Source organism: Papilio xuthus, unplaced genomic scaffold (assembly GCF_000836235.2).
Source record: "Papilio xuthus unplaced genomic scaffold, Pxut_1.1 DF825946.1, whole genome shotgun sequence".
NCBI lineage: Eukaryota > Metazoa > Arthropoda > Insecta > Lepidoptera > Papilionidae > Papilio > Papilio xuthus.
Genome location: NW_013532703.1, coordinates 3,951,655 through 3,965,830, shown reverse-complemented (window position 1 = coordinate 3,965,830; position 14,176 = coordinate 3,951,655). Strand labels below are relative to the sequence as shown.

At 33.2% G+C, this 14,176-nt stretch overlaps 3 protein-coding genes across 10 annotated transcripts in view; 2 read left to right on the top strand and 1 right to left on the bottom strand.

Annotated features, from left to right (window-relative positions):
• Window positions 1-926, top strand: part of LOC106124798 (fatty acyl-CoA reductase 1) — a 29,379-nt gene extending 28,453 nt beyond the window's left edge. For all 4 annotated transcript variants that reach the window (XM_013321770.1, XM_013321768.1, XM_013321767.1 and 1 more), the window contains exon 12: window positions 7-926. In XM_013321770.1, coding sequence (XP_013177224.1) covers window positions 7-157 — 151 coding nt within the window. In that variant the 3' untranslated portion in view covers window positions 158-926. The remainder of the gene's footprint in view (window positions 1-6) is intronic.
• Window positions 927-3,818: 2,892 nt separating this feature from the next.
• Window positions 3,819-10,609, bottom strand: LOC106124999 (uncharacterized). 4 transcript variants are annotated; one of them, XM_013322081.1, is made up of 16 exons: window positions 10,388-10,608; window positions 10,048-10,161; window positions 9,566-9,729; window positions 9,111-9,281; window positions 8,495-8,654; window positions 7,785-7,855; window positions 7,419-7,605; window positions 7,038-7,066; window positions 6,721-6,778; window positions 6,402-6,500; window positions 6,189-6,313; window positions 5,806-5,905; window positions 5,290-5,420; window positions 4,983-5,102; window positions 4,497-4,651; window positions 3,819-3,995 (listed from the first exon to the last, which is right to left on the bottom strand). In XM_013322081.1, exons 2-16 carry the CDS (start codon window positions 10,133-10,135, stop codon window positions 3,923-3,925), a joined length of 1,731 nt encoding a protein of 576 aa, XP_013177535.1. In that variant the 5' UTR covers window positions 10,136-10,161; window positions 10,388-10,608; the 3' UTR covers window positions 3,819-3,922. The 4 variants fall into 4 exon arrangements, with proteins under 4 accessions (XP_013177535.1, XP_013177536.1, XP_013177537.1 ...); XM_013322082.1 differs by lacking the exon at window positions 6,402-6,500 and having other exon boundaries at window positions 10,388-10,609; XM_013322083.1 differs by lacking the exons at window positions 7,038-7,066; window positions 7,419-7,605.
• Window positions 10,610-10,974: 365 nt separating this feature from the next.
• The window catches only part of LOC106124574 (uncharacterized), a 32,243-nt gene continuing 29,041 nt past the window's right edge, over window positions 10,975-14,176 (top strand). For both annotated transcript variants that reach the window (XM_013321393.1, XM_013321392.1), the window contains exon 1: window positions 10,975-11,441. In XM_013321393.1, coding sequence (XP_013176847.1) covers window positions 11,411-11,441 — 31 coding nt within the window. In that variant the 5' untranslated portion in view covers window positions 10,975-11,410. The remainder of the gene's footprint in view (window positions 11,442-14,176) is intronic.

Below are 14,176 nucleotides of genomic sequence, written 5' to 3'. Positions count from 1 at the left end.
TGACAGGTTACATATAGTGCACATTGTGACTCAAGTGGCGACCGTGTTGTTCCTGTGGAGATTCCTGTTCAGCCGGTCTGACGCGCTGCGGAACATTTGGCGCCGCATAGTTGACTATCTAACGCGCGCCGCTCGCCTCCTGGTGGCCATCGCTTGATGCTGCGCGCTTTTCAACTTTAAAAGCACGCATCGTTGACTATGAATATGCTTCCGTATTCGCTGCGATCAAAGTACATTAATTTCACGCTGACGTTTGTTACAAGATGGCGGCCGGACAAAAACCCGCGAAAGTTGACACCAATAGATATTAATAAGATAACGGCAAATAAATCGGTTTAGGGATATTTTTCTCTTATTATAAGCTTCATATGAGCTGTTGAATTTTTGCTTCCACGAAAACGATGCGATGAGACTTATATTAACCCTAAAAATTGTTATTTGTGACAGTATGAAAGGTTTTTTTTAGGTAGCGAATTTTATCTTCTCGAGCGCTAGATGATAGTTCTGTTGTAACGTTGGTTATATTTAAAATGTTGATTCCAAATAATTTTGTATCTATATTTCAGCTCAATAAGTATTTTCAAATATAGTCAAACCCTGTTATCGCATAGTAATAACAAATTAAAATAGTGTGTCGTTACGTTATGTATGGGCTACTGATTAAATTTAATGTTATTGTAATTTAACGTAATAAAATTACAATCGATAGATATGTGACAAGTTTGAATGGAAGTTTATTTTAGTTTATTTCTTCTGGGACAAATTAGGTTATTGGTTATTGTTGGGATTTAAAAAAAAACCTCATTATAATTGTTTCGATAGCATTATCGATCTTAGCATTATATCTACGATCTTTAAATAGTTTTACAATTTTTAAATTGTTAATCACTTTCGAGTTGATCGTTTTTTAACACAAATAATAAGAAAAAAAACTAGGCAAATAATTTGTTTATTCCTATTATACATTTTTAGATATTCTTCCATTTACATGATTTATTTTAAATTGAAATCGGTTACAAATTCGTACATTATTTAATAGAAATAAAAGCTCAAAAATATAAAAATTTAGCCGATAAATTATTAAGTTGGAATTGAGTTAATATAGATTAATATTATTTAAAATATTTGAAATATTCATCACAAACGGTCGTTATGGAATGCTAGAAAACGTTTCGATATTAAGAACATTGAAAAAATAGAAATCGTAATTAGAATTAGCCTCTGCAAGAAGTTTAACTTGAAAAAGTTTTTATTACATTATGATTTCCTTTCTAATGATATATAATTTAGTTTCCTTATCTCAAAATGTCGATTAATTAAGATTATTCAAAGATAACAAAATTTACATCTATACAAGCAATTGTAAAAGAGATAAATACATTCAGTTTTCTTAACTATAACAATTACCAAAACCGTGGTTGTATAAAACCAAATTTATAATAAGCAATAAACAGAATATTTGTTTATTAATTTATATATCCTGCTAATGAATAGTATGATATAAAATAAAAGATTATAAATTCTATGTAATGGATCGCTAGCTTCAGAATTAATAAACGAATTGTGTTTAAATCAAAGGAGAATATTTAGTGAATAAAAAGCGCTGTTAGTAGAAAAGAAACGGTTGACTCTAAAACAAATGCGCTACAATTTTTTAAATAATTCGCTCCAGAAGACATATATCATCGATATATCGAATGGCATTTGTAATTTGCCTCGTCAAATTGTAATTAATTAAAAACGTGACGTGTTATATTTTGTCATTTATTCTGATTACAATTTGTCTAGACAAATTATAAAAGGATAACATTCACTATTCATCGGTAACATATTTGCGTAGACGGGTATTTGAGTACCATATTGCATTTCATGCTTCCTTAGTAATAGAGTTATTTATTATTCGTTTTTTTTTTACAGCTGTCATTTCTTATAAATTTTCTTTATTATACGCTAGATGTAAATTTTTAATCGTGATGCGAATTCATCAAGGATATTACGAGAATTAAATTAATTCGTGTTAATCTGATAGTCTTCCTTAGCGGACTTTGATGTATGGAAAACGTGCTCGCTTAATCCATTCTTGTAATAAATTATATTTAATTGAACACTATATCTTACTAATGTACAACTTTATCTGCCATACAAGCAATGTTTACAAGACAAGATCCGTTACCGTGAGTTTTCACTGATGAATTTCCATACAATATATTGTTGTCTCTGTTTTTCATTAGCGAATGAAAGAGATGACAATATTTTGTCAGTTTCGACAGTGGATACTCACAGTTTGGTGTAAGTTATTGTTAAGTATTGCCTAAGTTTATACGACACATTGTTTAAGTGTTAGCATTTTAATAACTTAAGTTTTGCGAAGGACTCTTTAGTTCGTCTTGCGTTGGAATTGGCACAGCGATTGCTGATAAAATTTGGTATCGGTTTTGGATTATACCTAATGTTTTTGGGTAGTACCATAAACCATCACTTCCGATATTACGATTGCAATAAGTGACTACGTCACTATAACTCGATATGTTATTCGATGTAAATCGATTCCAATTTCTGTTTCTAATTTAAGTTCCCTTAGTGTAATTTAAGAGTTGATTCCTAACGAAGGCGAGTTTGCGAATAAATGAATAGAAATTTGTTTTTCGCTTGTAAGTATATTATATGTACATTTTGAACAAAAATCTTGTCTGTTTTTTTTTTAATTATTATGGAGAGCTTGTATAGATTTTGCGTTCATGGATGCTTATTTAATTCTAATGAAGCATTGTTTGGTGGAAATAGTGTTTTGGATACAATTTAGTGCAAGGCATTATTATGTATATAGTTTTGTAACCCAGAGCTAAATCCAAATAAACTGTGGTGAAATAAATTCTCTTTTTATCATATGTACAATGTAGAACCTATATTATGTGTGAATGTTACGATTTCTGAACTGATTTTCACATTTTCATTTTAAGATTAAAAACATTTGTTAACGTTATTGTTATTTAACCGTGGGTTTCTGACACCAAATGCTCTGTATAAAACAGAAAGATGACAATATGTTTTAAACGGTGGTTTTGGACACGGAAACTCATGGTAAGTTGATTGATTTTTGGAACTGCATTTGTTTATTGAAATTTATTTCTAAACAAAATGGCGTCGATAAATCTGTTCGGAAATCGTGTAAGTGGAAATGCTTCGACTTTATTTGCATAGATGCCAGTGGTTTAATGGCTATGGTATAAAATCTGCAAAATCTTGGTGGATTGTTAGGTTATGAAGTGCTGGTTGACAAAATGCTCAATGGTTGATAGTCCTGGTGACGGTTTGGCTCGGTCTTTACGGCATCCTTGACATTTATAGTTACCTAATACGTAATATTTATATCAAAATTAAATAATGCCACTGACAAAGTTTCTAGAAATAATCGCTTTGAAATGTAACAAAATTAAATTGTTAGTAATTTTTTAATATTTGTAGGGAGGCCATGTTGGACCTAGCCAAAGCGGGTAAGGGATAGTCCGTGCAGCCACATGTTTTGGTGATAGGTTGGTATATACATTGAGGGGGGGTTAATTTATTATTCCATATATATTAAAATAAAAACAATGTAAAGTTCAAATTGTTTTATTTTAATCTTTGTTAAATTATTCATTTTAATCCCACTCCTTGAGTAATATCCCTAGAGTCCTAAGACGAAAAGTACGAAGACTGGAAACTTATGTTCTTAGTCCAATAAACTAATAAATATTAACTATCAAAAATGTTAACAAACTTTTATATGCGATTATAAAAAATATTACCAAAAAAATAATTAAAAAAATCTTTATTGAATCGAATTTCGTGAAAATACAATTAATTGTGGAAATCCTAAAGATTCAATAATTTATTGCTATTATAAAATTACTCAACAATGTGATAAGAAAACTTCGTGCATTTAGTCCGTGATGACACCGCTGATTGGTACTTCTTCTTTGGTCGATGTATTTTCGAGTACATTTTCAATGCACCTATAAAAAAATCGATGTTAAAAAGACTGATCCAATCAGACCAATTTGTCTACCAATTCTTGTTGCACGACTAAGATTTTACATCTTAAAGACTTTATCAGGACTCTAATGCAGTCTTCACCAACTTACATTGTTCCCAAATTCCCCAGTAACTGTTTTTCCCATTTTTCCCACATATTCCAAACAACTCATTTCCTCTTTAGCAATTTCCTATCTGACATTATCTATGGCTATCCGCACTTGTATAAAAATATTTTCAGTTGGCTTATTCTCTATGAAAAACAGAGAGAAATTTTTTATTACAAATCTAACAGCCCAGTGCTTTTCATAGTAAACCGCTATGACATAGGGCCCTTCAAGAAGCGAGCGTATCACCTTCTCAAAGGCCGGCAATTATTGGCCGGCTCTGGTATTGCGGATGTCCACGAGCTTCGCTGAACACCTTGGTGTTCCCGCTTTTATAAGGGGGCAAACATGTGCCCCCTTATAAAAAAAACTTACTTCTCCAAAGGTGGACACATAAAGTGCCGTATGTTGCGCGGCATGAAGAGCTCGGCCTGCACCTTCGCTACTTCAGCGGCGTAGTCCTCTACATCTTTGATGATGTGTTCATCCACAGGCGGCCCGATACCAGGCACCGCGTACACATTTATTATCTAAGCAACATATAAGCTTTACTCTGGTTTTTACATCACTGACCGTGAATTCCCGAGACAAAATTCTCTGTATGAAACATTATAATCATTCCTATCCTTATCTTTGTCCAGTGATAACGCTATGTTTTAAACGGGAATTTTAGTCTCGGAAACCAAGCAAGTAGAGCCACGATTGTTAGCGTTAAGTTGATCAGTTGCAGCACTGGGTAAGAGTGGTTTGATAACGGCCTAGTCACTTTTAACTTAGGGCAACCTCACATTTTTTTTAATTCCTCCTAAAAACTTTAAGTAGTTAAAATAATAATTGTTATTGTGTTAAAAGTCGACATACTGTCGGTATGGGCAGCTCTTCTTCTTCGACTTCCTCCTCTTCAGGCACAATAACATCCATGTTATCATCGATAAAGTTCTTTAGGATATCCCGTACCATAGCTACTTCTTCAGGTTTAGCCTGGAAATGTTTAAAAATATGGTCGAGACTCCGTTTATGCCTAATTAAAAAAAATAACAGCCTACGTATTCTTCTCTTTAAGAAAGATCTATTCAGCCGTTTTAGAGATATCTCCTCAACAAACACCCATCCATCCATCTAAACCTTAGTACTACTAGCAAGATTGAAGGGATCCTCCTTAAATTACCTTTTTCTTCTTCAACGAGGGATCCGGTAATATATCAATCTGTTCGTTGACTTTCTCCATAATTTCTCGCTCCACGTGCTCCACGATGAACTCCCCACTAGTCGTCGACATCTGCCTACCAGCCACCATACCTGGAACACCAAGATATAACTAGAACGGACACGGATTGGCCAGAACAATTTTTAGTAAAGAAGATTTGCTACGCACAAAGAAAACAATTTTACTAGTATTAAAATAGCTACGTTTGTTTTCTAAAGGTATACCAATTAATCAAAAGTCCCGTGATATTATCTGTGTTACAATATTGTCATCATGAACAAGATAACAATAATGTTGTTCCATGGTATATGATACTTCAAAGTTAGATTGTCCGAAAATCTTTAACCCAACGTTCTAATTTTAGTAACACCCTTAAAACAATTGAATGCTACTTGATTGCTAATAACGAGCAAACGCAAACGAAGTTCCGACAACTGCTAAATCTACAAGAACACGATATAGTTATTATTATCTAACCCAAATCATAGTTAGCCGTCTTAAACTTATCGACCAATAAGGCAAGCTCGTCGAATGTAAACTCGAGGTCTGCTCGTCGCTCTTCACGCGCTGCATAACACTGGTTACCATGAAAGTTAAATAAAATAAATAAAAGAAAAAAGAGAGGTTCGAAGTACCAAAGAGGGAAACAAAACTGTCGTCTGTTACGTCAGTTTTTCGTCTTCACATCTAAACGACCACATGACCATCATTCCTCAGACAAGAATTTAGGTCGTATGAGACAACCAAAAGCACAAAATACTGGACTCAATACTACATGCATTTGTGATGAATTTAGTGTTATTTTTAATTTCCATTACTAATAACAAACTATATTTTTAAATTAGAGCAATATAAATTACTTCTGCAATAAACTCTTCCACTTTAGCCATTTCTTCTTCTTCGTTAGTTTTTTCTGTTTCTTGTTCATTTTCTACATCACTCTTTGCTTCATATTCTTCCACGGTTACATCTACTTTCGATTGACCTATACACAATTAAATACATATTACATAGATTTCAAAGAGTCTACGTAATCCACTAAAACAAAATAAAAGTGAAAAAAAAATTATAACCATAAATTTTGTATGGTATTGTTTCACCCTCCTCATCGTAGACATTTATAATTATTCCATCTTTCTTTGATTCGACTTGCTTCTCCGTTGCCTGTACATCTGTTTGTGATAAATAAAAATAAATAAATAACGAAATAGTGGAACTGCGACACTTATGCAAACATTTCATCAAGAACTTCGCTATTATATTTACTTAATCCTGTATTTATTCCTAAAAGTGTAAACTTCATAATAAAAACGTTATTTATGCCAGTAATTCTAAACCCTTTCTATAGTTGGCTCCCGCTGTGAGTGCAGATATTTTATTTTATAAACAAACCTTTTTTTGCTGCTTCTTCAGGACCCATCTTGGAAGCACTTATTTCTCGAAGCTTTTGCTGTAAAAAAAAAAACAATATAAAGGTAGTATATTTCAATGTACTATTGCTTATCTCTTCTTATATAATTAAGGTTTATAACTAAGTATATAATGTTAATGATATTTTATGTAAATACTTTTAGATATTATATTATGTTAGCGAGGGGGACACAAACGTCGACATTTTAGTAAGGCTAGTGTTGAGTTAATACACTGGCTCGTTTTCGAATTTTCTTCCTAACATTACTAAGTAAACAAGTTATTAAATATAAACTAACATCAACTTCTTGGTCAGGCGCAGCTCTTCCTGAAAATTTTTTTTTATTATTCAGCTATAAGTTCAAAATTTTTATTTCAAATCAGAAAACTAGATGGCAGTAGTTGTTAAGTTCGATCTATTAAAAAAATAAATCATGAAACTATCAAATAAAATAATTAATTTGTACAAACAATAACATATGCATAAAAACTTTATAGGAATTACAATATCAAGGCATTTTCTTGTGCAATTAAAAAAAAAATAACTTTGTGTTTACTACGCTAATATCAAATTCTAGCTCACGCTTGTAGAGACATATAATTATGGTCTAGATATTTAAAAAAAAAGCTACATGTCTTGGTGATTGAATTCGAACTACTCTAGTTTAGAATGTAGCAACCTTGTCTCTCTCTCAAGTAGTTTTCTCGCTCAATCTGACCCGCTCTCTCGACCGAGGGTGGTCTTTCCAATTTCCCAATCAGTGGCATATTCAACTTCATACTGATCCTTGCGGAACGCGGCACATTGTCGTCTATAATGCTTATTTTCTTCAAGTCATTGTCTTGCCAGAAATCATCAGATGACACCTAGACGTTCTGTGCTTTAGTTGGCACGTCAGTCACAAGAGTATACATGTTACCGACGTGCCAAATCAAATGACTACAAAAGGGTGAACAGCTTGCATTTATAATACTAAAAAAGTGAAGTGAAAAATTAAATTTTGTGCTATACATGCAGTAAATAACTATAAAATAAAAATTATTACGTCTTCTATCGGTGAATCTGTAGACTTTATGACTTCGCTGACAGACTCAGGTTCCGACTCTGGTGCAAAACCTATAGAAAATACAATCATTTTTATGTTACTAACTATAAATTCGATTCCAATATCTCATAGACTTGTATAGAAAAATTTAATGTCATAAACAAGTGAATGAGCAATGTCTTATTTAAGAAACAATTGACATTAGGACTTACGAAAACACAAATGAAATTTAATTATTCAAAATTGGTCAAGCACGCTATAATAGGTCACAATGAACTGGATAAGTAGATACGTCTTACTGGAAAATTTCGTTGTCAAAACATAAATACAAAAACATATTGTCATTTCTATCATCTTACTAATATTATAAATGCGAATGTTTAGATGGATGGATGGTTTGAAGATATCTCCGCCGTCTTAACAGATCTCGCTGAAAATATAGAACGTAGTATAAAACACATAGGCTTTTTATTTTTAGAAATTAATAGAATACTTTGGCGCGATTGTCGCGTTTTTATTATCAAGTCGGATTGATTAGTGAGGGGACATAAACGTTGATATTTTAAAAAGGCTAGTGTTGCGTCGATACACCGACACAGTGTCGGATTTTCTTCCTAACATTATAAAGTCGGACGTTACGGAGTCGCGGGCGACAGCTAGTTCTCTATGAAAAAATTTCTTCGACATTAGCAACTCACGGTATAACCAACCTTCTCTATATCCGTCGATATATTTGACGTCCTTCGAAGCATCCATACGGGCGAGGAGTGCGTACATAGAGAGAAAATGCTCCACTGGTATCGCTGCAGAACCACCATCCGGTTCCTTACTCAGAGTCTCGCATAACAACACCATTGTATGAGTTAATGTCTGCAAAGATAATTTGAATTTTGGTTTGTATTATCTACTTATGTATAACATTTAACAATAACGGATATTTAGTCACTAAGTCTTTACTAAGTAACTTACTAAGTAACCAAAACTGAGTTTTTTAGTAGGTTTATCAAATTAAATATACAAAGGAGACCTTTTTATAACTGAGTGCGTAAGGGATTGCAAAATAAGTTCTATCGACAATTATATTTTTAATATAATATAATATCAAATTATAATGAAAAAGAAATAGGTCAGAATAGAAACGTCAGCTTTACTTCTTACTAATATTATAAATTGGCATAAATGTAGAACATAGTCTGAAAGAACGCATAGACAACTAATTAAGTTTTTTTTTAATCCGCGGGGACAGAGTCGCGGGCAACAGTTATATATTTATATTGTTTAATACCACTAGCTATTTTTTACCGAACAAATCAATCCAGCAGTTACCTTAGTTAACAATCCCGCAGCCACCGCGACAAAATGCAAGAATGGAACAGTCTCCTTGCGCTGAAACACTTCACAGAGGCACAGGATCCTCTGCAGCTCCTCGTTGTCTAAACAGAAGCCGCGCCACGCCGCCTTTAGCACTGGCAACGGTACTTCCTCCATTGTTGACAGCTGTTGAGTGTGAGTAACATGTTGTAATCGAGAGTTCCCACTGTCCTAACATTTGTTTAACGACAGAAAGTCGCCCATATCTTTGGAAAAGTAAAGATATCGAAATTCACGGAGGTGGCATAGCACTGTTTATTTTAAACGTGCTACATTCTTGTTGATTTCTAAACATACCAACATGTTTTATTAATGTCAAAATTTTTCAATAGATGGCGCTAATCTAAATCTAACAATATTTTTGGCATCACAACCAAAATATTAATATCTTTCCTTATCGTAGATTGTACCTGTTGAGCCAAGACTTTCAAGCATCCTCGAGTAAGTCCACCTTCAGTAGTATAGACTGGGTACTCTAGCCGGAGTTTGACAGGAGGTGGTTTGTGCTGCGCAAGCGCATTGAAGTATTCAAACGACCAGCGCAGAAGATCGTATGGCTGGGTCTTTATGGCCGCTGAAAATTCAAATAAACTTCATAATACTTTAATGGTTTTCAACCTTTAAATAACTTACATAATTAGGTCCTTACTCGACCCATTTTAACTTTTATTATCTTATTATAATATTATAAATGCGAATGTTAAGATGGGTGGATGGATGTTTGTTTGAAGGTATCTCAAGAACAGCTGTATGGATCTAATTGACATTTGTTATAGATGTAGAACATAGTCTGGTAGTACAGTACACATATGCTATTAATTATGTTTTTTTAATACTGCGCGGACGGAGTCGAGCTAGCTATTAATATAAAAGAATAACAAATATACTTAACCTTTGCAGTATCGCTTTAGTATGTAGGGAAACTTAGGTGGAATAACAATCTGCTGTGAGCAGTACATCTGCTCTATTAACTCCGGCATCTTGCAGTCTTAATTCCGTCTCGATTCTACAACAATAAAATCAAAAAGACGCTATAAATATCATCATATATCTCGTATTATCGACACCTTATTTCTTAAAGAAATGAGCGAAAAGTAGTTAAAAGTTCTTTTAGCAATATAAACTGTTTTAAAGAAGCAAGGTATTCAAGCGTAAATTAAATATAGGTTTGCAAGAATTACTTAAATTTCAATTGAATGTTTGCCTTTTATTTAATGCGATAAATTACTTACCTAAATATAATGCTGCTGTTGTTTGTCAAACTGTTTCCAAGCGACGTATGACTGTATAAAAATCAATAGGATAGTGTCAATGTCTATGGTCTATCGCCGGTATTTTCTCTTCTGAATTTAGTTTTTGATACTAATATATTTATAGTTCCCATAAAAAATCATACCCAGTCCATTCCTTCTATACTTTATTGTCTAATGACTGCAGCTTATTCACTTAATAAAGATGCTTTGAATATAAATTGGGTAACTATTTAGCTACCTTTTTTGCGGTTACCCTCACTTTAGCTTCAATAAAACTATCTGTACTATAGTTTTATTAATATTTATGTAATCTTTACGATTTCTATTAAAAACCTATCATAAGTTCTAATCAACATAAAACATTCTATTTCCAAGGAATTTTTAACGCCAATAAAACTTTCACGGTTAGTTTGTTACGGAAAAATAATGTGGTAAATCTGAATTTTAATTACGTTTTCTCAGGTTTAATACAACGAACGCCATCTAGCGGCGATACGGTGTCCTACGTCGATTTTATTGATCACGTGGTAGAACCTGTTCACAAGAAAAAAAACAAAACCTGTTTAGTCGGGGTGACGTTTCGCCACTGTTTTTATGCCGTGGGAGTTTTGAGAAGAATTCTTACGACGCTGTAGTTTGATTACGAAAATGTTTAAGTGAAATAACATTTTAATTTGTGCTCAAGTCGTTGATATATTTTGTAACGGTACTTTATACTTGGTTTCGGTACTAACAGTTGATAATTGACATTTGAGACTGCACGACCCGAGGAGGTGAATGAATCCAGTGTGATAGTTCAGCGATCACATTGAATTAAATACAAACACGGAAAAATGTCCAGGCTGTGATATCGCAGGGTTTAAGTGATGTGATTAATTATGTATCAGTGCATAGGTGACGCGTTGCGCCGGATTTGTGACACAAAATAGTGCAAAAGAAATGGGTGACAGGTTGAAACACCCATTCAAAGTGAAAACAAAAACATTAGTGGATTTATGAAAAATGGATGTAATTACGGACTTTTCTGTTTTGAGTAAGTACAACTTTCTAAATTCAAAGTTTACGCATGCGCAACATAATATAGCTTTGCAGAAGTTAGTCGCCTACTAACCTTAGAAGACGATTTTTTTACTTTTGTTATTAACATAAATGTAAATAGACGTTGCTAATCGTAGCAAAGGTAAAACAGGTTCAAATATAAAAACATTTCTGACGATATATTGAAATATCGAAGCCGGAAAAGACTTATAGGTACGGCCTACTTTCTAGAAAACTTGAACTGCAATGGTTAAATCAATCTAATCTGCCGAGAAGAGTATTAACGTTGAATGTTTAACGGTGGAAATAAAAAAAACAATGAAAGATGAGTTTATCGACATTGAATGGAAATGTTCATGCAATTTTTTCTTGGTTCTATTTTTGAAAATTGGTGTCAGTTTTTGGCGAGGATCAGAATTTTGTTTACGATATCTAATTAGATTTAAAAATAAATTTGCCGTAAAATATACAATCACATAGCCTTTTCTACTTTTACAATGCATTGCAACATAATTTAAAATTATTGTCTGATATAATGATTTGGAACGAATGAAATATATTCGTGTTTTCGTTTTCGCTATAAAGGTCAGAGTACACGAGACCGTAACAGTTCACGTTGTGCTAAATGTATCAGAGTACGAGCCTCAATATTATTGTTACGATTACAGCTATATACACACTGCATCTCCTGCTCTGTGGACCGAACAAGCGACCGTTCAGTTTTTTTAATTTAGGATAAGGCATAAATTTTTCCTTCGTCGGTTTTTTTTTAATTATTTCATTGCCATTTTAGCTGGGTTCTCCTTTTTATTAAACTGCAATCATTAACTATCGTCAAACATTATAAATGGATTGTGGAAGAAGCCGCCACAAATTTGATTTGTCAAGTTTTTTGTAAGTCACATTTGATAAAATAAATTATTTTTCTCGAAGAACATATGAAAAAAAATATTGCATAATAAATATAAATAGGATGTTAATCGAACGACGTCGGGGTACGATAACACATCAAAACAGAATCGAAGCCTGATGAAATAATTGGGGGAGCCAGAGTCTGTCTTCGTTTGTGTGTAAAACATAAAAAAATGTTCGTATTACTAGATTCTACTGTTTTATACTAAAACCGTTCACTGAAAAGGTACAAAGGCGTTAGTTAGTGATTGTCAACGCTAACTGCAAAGTTTCTAATCATTATGAGATGTTTCAAAGTCATGTCGTAATACATTCAGAGAGTATTAGAACCGAAGAATGGCCGACTTTTTTAATACAGCCCTAATCTTAGGATTAAATTGCTAATTACCACCATAAGTCGAATCTAAAAACGATGTTGCCATGATTATTTTTAATTGGTATAATATTAAAAACCAAACTAAAATAAAGTAGTTCCATAGACAATTATTTAATTTTATTATGCCACCGTCTTGTCACTTGAATTCCGATTCTGAGGCAATTTCATCATTGATTTGTTCCTATTTGAGTAACAGTGATTTAGTTCATTGAGTGAGTGAATGACATAGTACGATTGACCAATACAGAGTCGGGAACGATGTCAAGGGAAGTGTAAGGCATTATTACGCCTAATTCCTTACTCGAGCGATAAATGGGATCACAATGGATGCGGGCATCAGTTATAGCTCGGGATAATGCGCATATCCGCCTGTCAATTGATATCGCCGCGATATAGAGACACTTGTCTGTCTTTTAGCTAGTTGTATATTAAAAACAATTCAAAGTATTCTTCCTTTCAATACCAGTTCCCGGACTCTATACTATTTTGTGCACTGACATTTGCTAATGGACTGGCTATGAGACGTAATATTTTGGCGCTGGTGGTAGCGGTTTTTAGTTGCGGTATGGATTCGAATTAATAATACAGATAGAATTAATCGTCACGGAACATCATTAGGCGCGGAATCTATACCTTTCTTCTTGCTAATATTATAATAAAAATGCGAAAGTTTAGATCTCTATCTATAGATCTACATCTCTAGAACGGCTCAATGGATCTCGATAAAATTCGGCAAGTATGTAGAACATAGTCGGTAAGAACACAAGCTACTAAGGTTTATTTATTCCGCATGGACAGAGTCGCGGGCGACAGTTTGTACGAAATAAAATTCAAAAACAAATTCCTAATCGATCTGACGTATAAATAAAGTCGTTAAGGAGTCTGTGTAAATAATTCGATATGACCTTGACATTCGGCTAGTGATGTCATGTGTGGACAATTATATCATGCATCATCAAACTGTTGATTCATGCCGCTTTCATTATTTGCATACCTTTTAATTAATTCGGATAAAGTTTTACTGACTATAAAACTACACAAATATTGTTACCTTTTTATTTTCAAAGAGAATAAGAGGCATGAAAATAGTGACCGTATCTTGCTTATGGATACAGTCATAACAAAAACTTGATAAATATTTATCGCAAAAAATTTAGGATTTTCCAATGTTAAATAGAATAAATGTAAGCAAAACTCACTAAACAGGTAAACTATATATTTTGTATAACCTGTTCTTGTTTGTTTTATATCACGAATATTTCCTTTTAAAATCCCATAAGATATTTTTTGTTCCGTAACATATTTCTCAAAGGTATTATGCAAGAATGTACCATTCTGTGCAATAATAATCATGGACTTTTGAACGTTGTAACGCCTATCATGAATATTTGTGACAATCGCTTTCGTCATCGTCAATTATGTTAAAACAAGCTGTCGTCTGA